This window comes from Crinia signifera, chromosome 3, assembly GCF_055691185.1.
Source record: "Crinia signifera chromosome 3, ASM5569118v1, whole genome shotgun sequence".
Lineage (NCBI taxonomy): Eukaryota > Metazoa > Chordata > Amphibia > Anura > Myobatrachidae > Crinia > Crinia signifera.
This window is the reverse complement of record NC_139219.1, coordinates 290,319,117-290,334,892: the sequence shown is the minus strand read 5'-3', so window position 1 is coordinate 290,334,892 and position 15,776 is coordinate 290,319,117. Positions and strand designations below refer to the sequence as shown.

The 15,776-nt window shown below is 43.0% G+C and overlaps 1 protein-coding gene across 1 annotated transcript in view; it reads right to left on the bottom strand.

Moving 5' to 3' along the window:
- Positions 1-984: 984 nt before the first annotated feature.
- HS6ST1 (heparan sulfate 6-O-sulfotransferase 1) overlaps positions 985-15,776 on the bottom strand; it is a 96,878-nt gene continuing 82,086 nt past the window's right edge. Inside the window, exon 2 of the mRNA XM_083178433.1 lies at positions 985-5,143. Within this exon, the coding sequence (XP_083034559.1) occupies positions 4,438-5,143 (706 nt within the window). The 3' untranslated portion in view covers positions 985-4,437. The remainder of the gene's footprint in view (positions 5,144-15,776) is intronic.

Below are 15,776 nucleotides of genomic sequence, written 5' to 3'. Positions count from 1 at the left end.
CTATTATGCAGATACGCCTAGATTTAATGCTTCAAACCCACTGCATGTTTACTTAGATCTAGAGCAGGGGGTGGCCAAACTGGTCCTCGAGATCTACTAAAGGTCCACGTTTTCCAAATCACCTAGCTGGTGCACCACTGTAGTCATTACTAACTGTCACATTTTCAAACATATGCTGCATTCATATCCTTCTATAAATCCACAGGTTGCCTGAAAAACATGAACTGTTGGTAGATCTTGAGGACCGGTTTGGCCACCCCTGATCTAGAGTAAACAGTCTTCTAGATCAATACAGTATAATTATTTTATGCCTATTTTACGCTTATTGATTGACTATAGAAAACTACTAGACACTTCAGTAATGCCCCTTTCAGCCCGCACTAAAAAAACGGTCTGAAAGGTGCAGAGTGATTTTACCATTTCCAAAAAAACTTTTTTGGAAACGGTAAAAAAGCAGGGTCCTACCCCCCCGGAACAGATGCAGCAGCAGGGGAGACGAGAACCCGGTCCAGGGTTGATGATACGGGCTGCAGGGGGCAGGCATTCCTCCAGTCTCCCCAGTGCCTCAGATGCAGGCAGGGAGGCTTCCATCTCCCTGCCTGCCGCCGCCCCCCGGCTCCCTGTGGCCGTTAAAATTCACGGTCAGCGAGCCCCTGCTGAGTTGAATAGGGTGAGAGGGAGGGCTGACAGCGAATGCTCCAGCACTCCGGAACTGGCGAATGTGCAGGGAATCCTAAACAGAAAAATTCCGAAAAAAGTAATTGAACACTGCCCTTAGACTCATTAAGTCCATAAGAGGGAATATCAAAGTTATAGAACTTTAAAGCATATTTAATAACAAGTGATATTCTTTTCAGCACTTGCTACTAACAACAAGAATATTACTCGTTATAAGATATGCCCTTATTACTGGACACAGTTTACATATTATTATTGGTGCCCTCTAGGAATACCACCAGAGCATTGAAAAGTTATCACATGATCTTCATTATCCATTTTTTGTTTATTAAAGCAACATGATGACAAGAGTTTCACAGTGATATAAATGGCTTAGAAAATTTATCGTGTGCAACATTAGAAACAGTGGCAAAGGGATCAAGGGAAAGGTAGAGAGGGACAGAGATCCAGTAAGGAACAGAGGGTAATGTTTATTTATAACTCCGACATATTAAACGGTTTTGGAAAGACAAAAACTGATTGTGTACTTGTATGATCATTTAAATAGCTTTAAATATTCAGGCATGCTCATTTCAATAAATTAACATATTCTGATTTATTACAATGAGCAAACATCTCACATTTCTTGCGTAGAACAGAAAAACAAAAAATTAAATAAGTGTCAAATGTCATCCTGATAAGGGGATTCTAGAAGTTCACTGCTGTAAAAATGCTAAAAACACAATTACTGTACAATACTCACAGCAGTAAGTGCTTTTCTTGCAATTCCACTCTCCAACACTAAGTGGGGCTGTGTCCTTAATATGGACTAGTCTTGCTAGTGGGTACATTTATGGCAGCTTCAAGTTCACCCTATTGAGACTTAACGTACTAGAAACAGTGATATGTTTAATATAAGGACAGTACTAGCCATTGGTTTTCTGCTCTATTTTTAATCTGACAAAACCCAAAGAAATTTGAACGTTCAAAAATATATAGCAGTGCTTTGAAAATAAGATGCATAGAGAATGTTGACAGATTTGGTCAATTTCAGCCAATTTGGTTGAGTCAAACAATTGTATGTGATCCTGTAGATAGAGATTATGGAACAGAATAGGAAATGTTATCTAACATTGGAGATCCAGTCTGACTGACAAACACCAGGGGCCAAATGCAATAGGGTGAGTTTCAGAAAGTGAGAGATTTTGGGAGAGTTTTCCCTTTTTTTTTTTTAAAGCAGCAATCAATTACACTGCAAAACCAGGTTGCTTTTGCCATGTAAATGATTGCCGCTTTAAAAAAAAAAAAGACGGGAAAACTCTCACCCTATTACATTTGGCCCAGGTGTGTAACCAAATCTGCCTCCCAGAAAGATATTATTTTATAAGAGAGATGATGTTCAGACAGGTGCTGATGCTTGCAACCAATAGAATTTTAGGATACTAAGGGGAGGTGGGGGTAATTTTTTTTTAATAATGTAATTCTAAAGAAAAATCATCAGGAGCAAAAAAACTGGGTACTTGTGTAATAACTGGGCGCCTGATTTTCTCATTGCATCGCATGCAATATAGTGGCATACAATTCATGCGATGCGATTTTTCATTGTAAAGACCCGATTTTTAAGTGTATAGTCACCCATGGGTGATTTCATACCCCCACTATCCAACTACACACGGAGTTGATTTTATATAGTGTAGCGAGCGCAGCGAGCCCGAAGCGTGGCGAGCGCAGCGAGAATACATGTAAAGTAATCCGCGCCCCCTCGCGGGGCTCGGTGGCTCGCCACACTATATAAGATAAACTCCATGCATAGTTGGATAGTGGGGGTATGAAATCACCCATGGGTGACTATACACTTAAAAATTAGGTCTTTACAATGAAAAATCGCATCGCATGCCTTAAGTAGTGGCATGCAATGATAAAATCGGGCGCCCAGATAATACACAAGTACCAAAAACTGTTCTATTAGGACACCCCAAAAAAATTGACCAAAAAGTCTTTATTTTTTTTTTCACGGTTGCAGCTCTGCAGCTTTTGGAGATTTTGTTTCATCTACCCAAGGCAGGTAAAACAAAATCCCCAATAAGCGGCAGCTTGTCTAGGCTTTTCGAAGCAGATTGGATAGCCCAGGGTGAATATTAGCCATGATAAAATATTACTTGGAATCCTCCCTAAGACTTTGATTCCATCTGTTATTAATGGCAATTTTGAATCCTAGATTTCTAGATCCAAATTTTCAGGGAAAAAAAAAAAAAAATCCCAGGAAAACTTGTATGTAAAAAGCTCTGTATACCAAATAATTTGTCTACTCCACTACAGGAGTCCTGCCTTTTATTATAAACCATTATATCTAGCGTAGCTCCATTTTATGTTTACTATAGGTTTTGTTTTTACGGAGAACAGATGAATAATTTTGCATACACAACCTGCACAGGTCTAGTACTGCTTACATCTCCAAGAAAACAAGCCATAAGAAGTACACACATGCACAGACTGTATTACAGGGTTATTTATACTGACAAGCAACTGTCCAATCAGATCTGTAAAAAAAAAAAAAAAAATGTTCAGGCACAACAACTACAACCCTCTACTCTATGATTCTTTGCCTGGAGAAACAACCAATCACCAGAGCCGGGTGGCGTGTAGCTCATGAACTGTGGATTTGCTTAAGATTGGTTCACTGTAGCTGTACAAGATGGGAGCGTATTGAAAAATAATTTATCTTTTTTTTCTTTCTGGAGTTACTTTAAAAGGGATGATTTATCAATGAATTTTATTATATGCAACAAGTTTTGAAACTCGTTGCATAATATAAATGGTACTCCAGGCAATCAGATCCTGAAAAAGACAGTTGGGAGCCAATTCGTTGGATAGTTAGAGCAACAGTTAACATATGCAATGAGTTTTAAAACTTGTTGTGTATGATAAAACCGTTGATGAATTAACCCCTTAGGCTTTAAAAAGATAACCTTTTTATGTACCAAATGGTCCCTCAGCTTCTAAAAGCGAAGTTAAAGGCACCTACTAACAAAAGAGACAGATGTCAAGAGCGTGATTTAGGGTGTAGGATGGACTTACATTGTTCCCTCTACAGCCTTCACGACAGCATGGGTAAGCTTGAATGAAAGTAATTTGCATAGATATAAACTTAAAAACCAAGATATAAAAAGGTGGGACAAAACACATAACCAACTAGAAGACATTGACTGTTCTCTTTTGATTGCATTATTAATAACGGCAAAAATCAAACAATATTAACATTCTATATAAAATGGTTACCCATACCTGTACAACATTTTAAAAATAGAAATTTGTTTTTTTTACATAGATTTATATAAAAAAAAACCACAACAAAAACATAAAAAGATAGAGGTACAATAAAATTTTGTTTCTCACTGCAAATTGTTGTCTTTGGCCAACGTACGGGATTTGTTTAAGGGTTATAAAAGCAAGAATGTGTTTTAGACTATTAAACATACCACTGTTATTAGTTCATTTTCCTCTTGAGAATTTGTGAAGCAAGATAAAAGTGACAGTTAATGCTTTAATGATTCCCTGGTGTGAATGGAACCTTGGATTGCTGACACTGTGTGGTCACCTTCTCACTACATTAAAATAAGGGACATTGTCCCCCATAAGGTTGAACAGTTACTGAAGCTTTGAGCTCTGTGCTACAACATTAAATAAAAAGTGTTCTTATTTATAATCAGTATTTTATACAATATAGAGATAACAAACGTGAAACCAGTTTTTCCAGTAGTATAAAAGTTCATGTCCCGTCTACCACTTCTCTATAATATGGCTCATGTAGTCCTCTGTTGGCCAGCGAACTTGATCCTCTGCCTCCTTGGCAAAAGCCTCGTTGGACCGCTGAAGAAGCCTCTCCTCCCGATTCTTCTTGCGCTGTTCCATTCGCTCTACCTGCCTCTTGAACTGATAGCGCTGCTGGAAGAGGTCCTTTGCATAGTCGTACAGTTGCATGTCTAAGTCATTGAGCTCCTCGATCCTTTGTATAGTGCCATTGTCTAAATCAACCCCACCTGCACGGGTGTTGTTGTATTGCATGAAAGGTCTGATGAACTTTAGATTAAAAGTTCTCTCGAAGAGATATTGAGTCTTTCTCTGGAATTCCGTAAGGCCGAAAAAAGCCATATCCTTTAAGTTCTTTTTGGCGCTGTCTAGCAGAAGCTGCGCTCGCTTGTTATCAGGGATAAAGGACATGTTGTAGCATCCAACAAGACTGAGGTCCGCCAGCATCCTAACCTGGCGATTGTTGGCCAAGTTGTACGGGCATTCCATGAACTCCTGCAGTGTACACCCTGACCAGTCTGTGCCTTCATAGCAGGACGGCAGCTCCTCTAGTGTTGGTGACCTTCCATCACACATGTGTAGGGATGTCTTCCAGGTGGCTCCTCTTTGGACGTGTCTCCACTCGCTGAGGTATCGGGAGACAGGGTCTCTCAGCAGCGTGATGTAATAGAATTTCCTGAAATGGAAAACAGTGAGAAAGTGGTTAGATGTTGCCATCCACCTCTATTAAACACAACTGCCTTTCACTTGTACATCGTTTCACCATAGGGCAGGCATGGTCCAACTCTGGGCCCTTCAGCTGCTGTTAAACTACACATCCCAGGATGCCTTGCCATAGTTTTAGCATTCTCTAACAGTAAAACTGTTGCAAGGCACGATGGGTACTTGTTTCCTAGCACGGCGCCCATCGCATACCGTATTTAGTGGTATGCGATGCGATATTCGCGTTAAATTAACAGGAGTGCTTGTACAATGAAATATCGCAGCAAATGGCATGCGATGCAATGCAATTTTTAATTGTGCAAGCACCCTGTTAATTTAACAATGTTAAATGCACCCCCATTGACAACGCCAACCCGAAGCGTGGCGAGCGGTGGTGTTGGTACGCGTCCTCCGATCTTTTTATACCCCCACTATCCACGTCGGCGTGGAGTTGATTTTAGATAGTAAAGTGAGCCACCGAGCCCGAAGCGTGGCGAGCCCCGCGAGGGGACGCGGATTACTTTACATGTATTCAGCGTCCGCTTGCCACGCTTCAAGCACGGTGGCTCACTGCGCTCGCCACACTATCTAAAATCAACTCCATGCCGACATGGATAGTGGGGGTATGAAAAGGTCGGAGGACGCGTACCGCTGCGCTTCGGGTTGGCGTTGATTATGGGGTGCATTTAACATTGTAAGCACCCATCAGGGTGCTTGTACAAGTAAAAATCGAATCGCATCACATGCCGCTATATTGCATGCGATGCGATAAGATGCACTTCGATCAAAATCGGGGGCGCCGTGCTAGGAAACAAGTACCGATCCCTGTATTGCCCATCCTGCCATTGGACATTCATGTTTGGAATACTTTGTATGCATCGGCAATAAAATAAGTACCAGCAGTATTAATTACTCTACGCAAATGCTTTGTTTGTTTCTCATAGGACGTCTGCGGAGGTGGCCCGATTTATAAACAAAGCTTTTAGTTATCTACACTACAAGCATAGAACTGAAATTATCTACCATATAAAGGCACTCCACGGATCCATTGCATGAAGACACATCCCTCCCCATATGTTGCTCTGGGCGAATGTCTGTTTTGTTGGCATACATTTCCTGACCTAATCTTGGTTCGTCTCCCAGTTCCTAGCATTTGTGAATAACTGGGAATAAATGAGCCATGATACTTTTCTGCCTTTGAAGTGGAATGGCAAGGAGGTGCATTTTACACTGGATTTTGCAGAACTAATACAGTTACATAACAATATAAAGAGGGGAGTGTGGCTTATTGTGCATCTACCGTGCCTGAAGAATCCTTGAAGGTGTGCAGGATATAGGCGTCTGGAATAGCTCATTTATCAGCTTCCAGCAGGGGAAGTATAAGAGGAGGGGGTATTGCTAAGGAGACACCAAGGAAATGAACAGCCTGGTTCCGTTTTACAATTTCTGCAGATAAGCTCATGCATATTATCCTCAGAACGCTGTGGGATAGGGGGGAGTACAAGCCTACTAGAACATCTGCACGCACCTATATAGTACACATGTTAATGAATACATCATGGAAAATTCCGAGGAGAAAAAAAAAAATTTGTCCAGATTTTATATTCTGCAGATAATTTTAGTCATAAAGATATGCAGCAAGAATACCAGGTGTCTAGCCAGTAAGAGGGGGGGGGGGGGGATGTAAGCCCCCATTATGCCCTAATCTGCTTAATTAGACCCATACTAAAAGTACAGTACTACATAAATAGGTATAGCGTGGGGATGATTCTCCAAATGTGGAAACCACATTAAAAAGGTAGAAATATACTCCTCTACTGAACACCATTTAAAAACTGTAACATGAAACATAACGAAACATAAAACAGAGCCAGGTTATTATACTAAATGTAAACGTGATGCAGGCCATCGTGGGATGGAAAAATGATTGAATAATGAAAATTGTACACAGACCTAACAGGACACTGAGTATGGAAAGGAGGAAATAATCCCCAATATTATATTCTACACTGCAAGTTTATCTATAGACTGTGGAATATGAGACAATGGAAGCATTAGGTGCTCTGCTTTATGCATCATTCACATGTGCAGGGAACATTGCACAAAGGGCCTGATTCAGACCTGGTTGCTGGGGTGCACATATTTCATATGCCTTAATATCTCTAGCCTTTGCTCTGAAAAGGAAGTCTATACTTTTCATATGCCTGCTATGCGGTGTATTGGGCGGTCCCCTGCGGCTGCCCTATGCCCGCGCACCATTGAGCACAGGTGAAACTGGCTGAAAGGCTTTCACTTCCATTTGGACCTGAGCGATTAGGTCTGAATCACCTCCAAAATGCAGAAGAACACAACAGCCCACAATAAGTGGTGCTAATCCTGCACCTGCCTATGGGTCATTTACAGAGTCTTCTGGGCATCTGTGCATGAAATGCTTCAAAAAGGAGCATAAGGAAGCTCTAAAGGTCCATACACACTGGGCGATTTTGCCCAGCGTGTATGGACAGCGATGACTGCCGTCATCGCTGGGGGGGGGGGGGGGGGGGGGGGGGGGGGGGAGGGGGGAAGCCGCTCAGTATACACACTTGATTGGCTTTCCCCCTGCCCGGCGCTGTCAGCAGGAGGCGGGTGGCTTTGCATAGCCCAGCGCTATGCAAAGCCATCCACAAAGCCGCTCAACTGCTGGTAATACCAGCTGATGAGCAGCTTTCACGGCAATGATGCAGGAGCGCGCATCCCCGCCGGGCCATAAACACTGGGCGGCTTTGAGCTGAAAGCCGCTCAAAACACCACGGGGGAAATTTTATAGGATGAGAGATTCATAAAGTAAGAAATTGCCAGATTTTTAAAGTGGCAATCATTTCAACTTTTAAATCAAACTGATTTTGCAGTGTAAATGATTGCCCCTTAAAAAAAAAAAAAAAATGGATTTCTTACCAAATCTCTCACTTTCTGAAACAAGCTTGAGCGGCTTTTAACTCAAAAAATCACCCAGTGTGTATGGGCCTTAAGTGTTCTAAGGCTGCAATCACCATTACAACAAACACAGTGTAGTAATATTTTTCCAAATGAGGTAATTCACAGCAATGAGAAGAGCCACCCAAATAGGTTTCTACATGTTATTCTGCTTCTTTATTGTGCTTCGGATTATATTGTTGTTTAGGAAAAGCAAGTTCCGTGTTCTGCCTTTCCCAAATGAAGAGTAACTGTAAATCCTAGACATGTCAGTAAATCTAGTACAGTAAAAGGTCACGTTATCCTCTACTGGTTAGAAATCCAGGTTACTGCCGCCCCCCGTAACAATTTGTAGATGCATTTAGTTTGTTTTTTGAGACATTGTGGAGCAGGATAATTTAGCTGCGAGGTTGAGGCGACCATGTGTTTGCTTCCTCGACATACAATAAGCAAGGCTTTCCCACTATAATAATACCAGAAATGTGTACAGATCACAAACATAGGACATAAAGGAAAGAAAGTAGGCAGCTTAATGCTACCTGGCTCAATACAGACATTACTAGATGATGTTATAATGGCAAAGTTTCATACAGATAAATATTCTCACTTTCACCTTGCCTGAGTTTCTTCATTATTATGTAAACGACTCTTCATTAATGAATAACAGTCAATCTAATACGGCTTTCACACTGCAAAACACGCTCTGACACGGTTTGAAACTTTTCTTTAACCAGGTCAGAGCAAGTTTTACCCCTTTCACACTGCATGTTGTAAACGGTATATTACTGGTTAAACATCGTTTTTTGTACCTTTCACCCGATGTGAAAGGTACAAAAACGGTAAGCCAGTAATATACCACCCATTCCCCGGTACCTGGCATGCGCCCCCCACCCCTCCCCTGATACTTGGCAGTGCACTCCGCTCCTCCCCTGGTACTTGGCAGCATACCCCCGCCCTCCCCTGGTACTTGGCAGCATACCCCCGCCCTCCCCCCCCGGTACTTGGCAGCGAATCCCCGCTCTCCCTCCCCCCCCCCCCCATCCCCCGGTACATGGCAGCTTACCCCCGCTCCTCCCCCTCCCCTGGTGTTTGGCAGCTTACCCCCGCTCCCCCCCCTCCCCCATAGAGGGAGAATAGAATAGGTGGTGAGCGTAGCAAGACACCATGCCCGCAAAGGGCTTTGTTGCGCTCGCCATGCTGTCCGAGTCAGGCCAGTCGGGATCCCGACATCAGGCTAATGACTGTCGGGATCCCGACTGTCAGAACCCTATACCACACCCCATTGGTATTGCCCACACCACAAAAACAAAAAAGGAATGGCTGACCGTAAAATAGATAAAGGGTCTTGGTGGGCCAAATCTCATCACATACAGGGTAAAAGACAAACAATTCTACAGTCCTATGGAATGAGATAAAGAATAATTTCAAGCAGTTTGCAAACGATGTATTGTTAGTACATTATTCATAGGATTATAAAAATGTTCAGATACAAGTTTGTTTGTATAGCCTGGCATATGACAAGACTGAACCGTTCTGAAGCATTTTACCAGTAAATCCAATTAGGTGATCCCTATAGTGTTCCCAGGATCTCCTTGCCAGTTGGAACTAGTCCTAGTGAACACCTGTCCACTTAAACTGAATAAAACCAGCACACTATTCTGCCCATACCAGAGAACAGCTGCATGGTGACCTGGGAATGATTCAAGGTCATGGTAATGACACGGAATACTGAACTTGGCACATCAAATTCCACTTCAAACCAACCGAATCATTTATTCTAAGAGAGGCAGAAAGTAGTCAATACTGCCTACTTGTTTGTGTTTTATATCACCCCAGGGTAACATCAGTCAACTACAATAAATGCTACAAAAAAATTTTAAAAAAGCACCAAGCGAACAGTTGCTCTATCGTAGTAAAAACCGCAGCTCGCAAACCAGACAGATAGAATATATAATACACAGAACAGGTGCTTAGCCTTCACTTACATGGGTCTGAATAAGACCCCATTGAGTGCATGCTATTTGTATGTTTTGTGTGGTCACATCCCTGTGTTCTATTTTAGTGCACCTGGGCGAACAAAATGGAAGGGGGTTAAAGACAGTCTATAAAACAAAACTATTTTGAACACCAGGTGATTTCACAGTAGCTATTCCACATATAACGTGGTTGTGGGATGTCGGAGCAAGAATGGAAAGGCAAAAGGTATGCAGAAACTAATGAAGTGCATCATCCATTAAATGGTAAGCGAAGCTATGGGATGAGATGGACTTTGGACTTGGAACGATTGTTGGGGCTTGCTGCAGCCGTACAAGCATTAACAAAAAACATTTGCACTGGAGAATTGTTCCAGGGTGGCAGCTGTTGGGCCAGCAGACAAAAAAATAACCTGGTCCGAGCGCAAGGCCTGTCGTCGTATAGGAGTGCTGCATGGAAAAGGGGCAGATCTGGGCTATACTACATCATGTTACGGCTAATTTGAAACATCGACCAATGCAGCCTCTCAATAAGCAGGGAACATTACATTGTATGGGCCACAGAAACAGAACACTTGGTCCTTACGCCAGTGTTCTCTGCTGCCAACAGGGTGAACCACCTAGTTTGCGGAGAAACTGGACAGAGATGGGTCATGTGATTTGACCAATCGCATTTTCAATTACGCCATACATTCGGTAGTGTGAGCATATGGAGGCATCAGCAAAAAAGCATGGATCCTTCCTGCATCGTCGAGCCTCTACAAGCTGGTGCAGCTAATGTCATAATACAGGACATGAGTGTATGGACCCTTGATTCTGGTGGTCATTTATTTACAGTTTCTTATATAGCATAGCAAATTCCGTTGCGCTACAATTGTAGACAGTGATAAAACAAACATGTGGGGTAGATTTACTAAGTGTCGATCAGGGGAATATGCTCTATCCCCGTGCGTTATGTCAGGGGATAGCACTTCCCCTGATCTATGACACCTGCTGTGCGGGTGTCTAACGTGCGGCGGTGCAGGGCAGGTGGCATAGCACAGGAACAATATTTATACTGCGCGCCTGTCTCCTATCCAATGTATGAGCGGTCAGCATCGCTGGCCGTTCCGCACCTATCGACTTCGACAGCTGCAGGTGGCGATGCCCTATGCCCACAGCAGGGACAGCGCTGTCCCTGCTGCTGGCTCTGAGCTGCGCGGGGGGATATTGCGTGAGTAGCGACATCCTCCGCATGCACAGTCCACCCGACCGGGGTGGGGGGGGGGGGGAGGAGACAGAGCGTCAGTGTTAACTGATGTGCTGTCAGCACCGCTACAATAAATCTACCCCTGCGTAAAGGTGCCCATACACGTTACAATTATTGTATACAATATTGTATACAATATCGCATCTCATTGCATCTGGGTTTTGCGATGAGATGAGATGAGATCTAGTACAAAAAGTATGTGCAGCACATACTTTTTGTACTAGATCTCATCTCATCGCAAAACCGATATGCGATGAGATGCGATATTGTATACAATATTGTATACAATAATTGTAACATGTATGGGCACCTTTACAACAGACTTGGAGGTAAGAGGGCCCTTCTATAAGATAGATTGATAAGTGCAAGAAGGACTTGGGAATCTCATTAAAGAATACCGTTTCCTGAATCACGGCTGTAGCCTGGGACTTGTTGTTCCACAGGGACTGGATTTGAGAGAGACAGACTTTTTGTGCACAAACTATTTTGTGTGTATATATATATATATATATATATATATATTTATTAGTGATAGAGGGCATGCTTAGGTGGCAATGATTTGGTTGTCTCTCTCTCATGCGGCCTGACTGCCATATAGAGGCTATCTGCAGCATCTAAGCCCTCCAGATATCAGACCGTGCTCCCCAGAATCTCCGCATTGGGCTGTATACCGATGTATTATTATTGGCCACAGCAAGAACTTCCAGGTCTAGTTCTTATTTTCTGTCTACTTCATTCAATCACTGAAAATTTGAATGACTCCAACTGACTACACAGACCCCATCATCCACTCACACAGACTGAAAGAACAGATGGTGGAGGGAAAACCTGAGCCCCTGCCCGCACTATGTAAAGCCTTTTTCCTGAATTCTTCTGGAATTCCTCTGGCTGCTAATAAACAGAAATTAGGGGTAGAGGTCAGTCTTCCAAAGTTAATTATCTCTTATGAGCGATAACATACAAACCTTGTACTGCAGATCAGTGAATGTGACCTCTCTAGATTAGGTGCTTTTAGAAGTGATCATGCTTCTGGATAGGACGCTGTAAGCAGAACTTCGGGATTGTATTTCTAAAGCATTTTCTGAGCAGACATGGTGCCAGTGGAAGAAGATCAGAGAACACATAACCCCTAGTTTATTCGCTCATACCCCCGTGGGCAGTTGTCATGGGCCGTGTTTCCAGTTGCTTGTTAAAGTGGCCCCGTCAACACCACATAAAACTACACTGGGGGTCTTTAAACCATGAAATAAGTATTTAACTTTATGACCAAGTAACAATAATAATAAAAAAAAAAAATGTACTCTGCTATCTGTTCTTTTATTGTTCTCTTGCCCTTTTTTACAGCAGTACTTCACTAAACATTCCATATATTACTGTATGTAGTTAGTTCTGGGGACAGGTGCAATATCCCTAAGGAACTAGACCAAACGTCAGCTACATTAAAGTGTAGTCATCGAATACACACAGTACAGGTCATACATACATATATACACACACACACACACACACACACACACACACACACACACACACACAATGATAAATGTAAACATGTGCACAAAAGTTTAGATTTTTAGATTTAAATTTTGGTGCAGAGCTGAAGGTACCCTACTGGCAACCTTTTCCCACCTTGCAGATAGCTTGGGAGAGGACACTGCCACACAAAAGTTGGATGTGCCCAACTTCTCTCTGTTTTTATTCTGTGACCAGAGGCGGCTCTAAAGGGGAGGGGGGCGATCAGAGTGATAACAAGACACCCCCCACCCCATTCTCCGGAACATCAGCCTTGATCAACCCATCAGCCTTCACACCGAGTTACCATACTCGGTGTCTACATAGAAGGTAGGTGTGTACACTCGCACATGGGCACCATCTGCATACATATTTTGTTGAAGAACACAACAGTTTGGATGCAACAAAGACCCATTTCTCATCCAAGTCTACATCAGTCCTACGGTGCATAGTTCATTCTTATAAAATAAAAATGTAAAACAAAACTGAAAAGAACTACACAACATAATGAATACTAGTCAATTAACAGGTTTTTTGAGAGAGATTTGTAAGTAAGATCCAGCAGAGACGTTCACACCCAGAGAATTACGGTTTTAGCAAAAACCAGATGTCAAACATAGCTGCGAGATTAGATTATTTCTGGGGGGGGGGGGGAGTGTGTCCGAAAAACAAGAGGACTGAGAGCCAGTTGGCTGGATGATTTGGGATAAGATGTGCCGGGCGTGGAAACAAGACAATACACAGTGCTGGGCAAGGAACGCAGATTACCAGCAGACGGAGCAGTTAAGGAGATACAATAACAGGTGGCTGTATTACTGAATACTATACAAGAAAATCAAGCAGTTTGGGATAGTGTGTACATTGACAACATACAGCTGAGCGTGCCGGGAGAACAGAACCTCTCTCTCTCTCTCTGCAAGATGGAGCCAGATAATAGCATACAGAGTAAGGGATCATGCTGAAAGCTACAACATCAGAACAATATATAGCACTGCCAAGTTTCTTCTTCAACTGTTGATAAACATACTAAAACACTTAACCAATCGATGCAGGGCTATTTATAATGACAAGCAGGTACATCCACTAACACAGACGAGCTACATAGCTGAATGTGCGCCATTATGAATGCTAATACTATTCTAAGCAAGGTTTATAGCCAGTAACACATAGCCAGAGTGAATGTGTTACTGTACGGTTAGTGTCATGAGGTTACACTTCTGCCTAGGAATTAACAAGTGCATGTATTGGAGGTGGTGGGGGATTTTGTGAGGGCTCCAAACTGATCACTGCCAGCACATCAAAAAGAATTCCATGCCAAATGCCATCTTCCACAGAAGAGCTGGTAAAATCCAAGAAAAATGACCCCACATATATAATGTATGCAGTGGCACTCCAGAGGAGGGTCTGCAACACAGATCAAAGTTCAAATAGGGGAGCCACACCCACTGCCAGACAATAAAGGCTGCTCTTTCAACAGCCAATATTAGCTGCTCTTAAGGTGGCCATACACATGCTGATTTATCTGCAGATCTGTCTGGTTGGAACAAAAACATGGTTATGGATGAGAGCAAATTACAGTTGACCATTTGCTTGGAAATGCTGGGAAATTGTCAAACTGTCATTAATCCATAACCATGTTTTTGTTCCAACCAGCCAGATCTGAAGATAAATCTTACTAGTGTATGGGCACCTTTAGATTCCTCACACATGTTGGCAGGGCAGACCAGGGAAGCAGTGTGACCGGGGCAGACACAGGAATTTCCTGTGTCTAAGTATGAACGGGGTCTGTGAGCGGAGATGATCTGTGCCCCGACAAAAATCCAGGAACAAAAACCCGGGTTTTTGCAGGGGCAGCAATGAGAACATGGTATTGTAGTATACTAGGTACTTCCGATCAGGGTTTTGGTCATACAGATAAGTGGCCCGAACAGTCTTTCATGCCCAAGACCAGTGGTGTGGAATGGTTGGGGGTTATTTAAAAAAAATAATTTTGTTAATGTCGGAAGAAGTAGTCTGATGGCGGAACAAGTGTCCCGTTGCCATGGAAACAATGCTGTGCCACTTCCGGTTCCATCTGCAGTGTCATCAGCATCTCCCAGTGCTATTGTCCAACCAGTAATCCACTTGGAGCTACCCGCGCTGCCCTCAGATGGATAAACCTGTGATGCCTGCAGATGGATAAATGACGTCTGGCCCCCAAACAGTGGGAGAAAACTATCACATCAGCGTTCATCTGCCCCGTAATTGACACGGGTGGAGGAAGAATTAGCACTACAGGCACTAGCGGAAACCCCGGATACAGTACACAGCCAGTGGCCAGACCGAGGGATTCGATACCTGACCGCACACTACTCCTCCGCTACTAGGTATAATATAAGGACATGCATACCGCTCGTTGGAGGGATGGGGGGTTATGAGAAGAGGGGGGCTCATAAATGGAAAGCCTAATCAAGGGGTACAGGAGAGCCTTAGAGGTTTTCTGGATGATCAGCCACATGCTTTCAGCTACAGAGAAGAATTACACTGCACGTAAAATACACATATTTTCTATCCTAGGGATGGCCATCAACCATGGATGATACACAAGCAACAAATATTTTTTTCCCCAAGGTTCCAGTACACAGATACCACATTTCACTTACAGCGCTCTCCTGCTACTTACATCTAAGCTGTAGTGGGGGTGACCATTGGTGGGTGAGACCATCAACGGTTCTATTACAGATGGTTTCACACCATTGATGTTACCCATCAATGACGCCATCGATGGGTAACCAACCAATGGCCATCTCTATTCTATCCTCCAAATATAGGGATTCCCTGGGTTCCCTGTGTAGGACACTGCTCATATTGGCAACATTGACGTATTTATTATTTATTCACAGTTTGTTATGTCGCATAACAATTCCATTGCGCTTTACAAT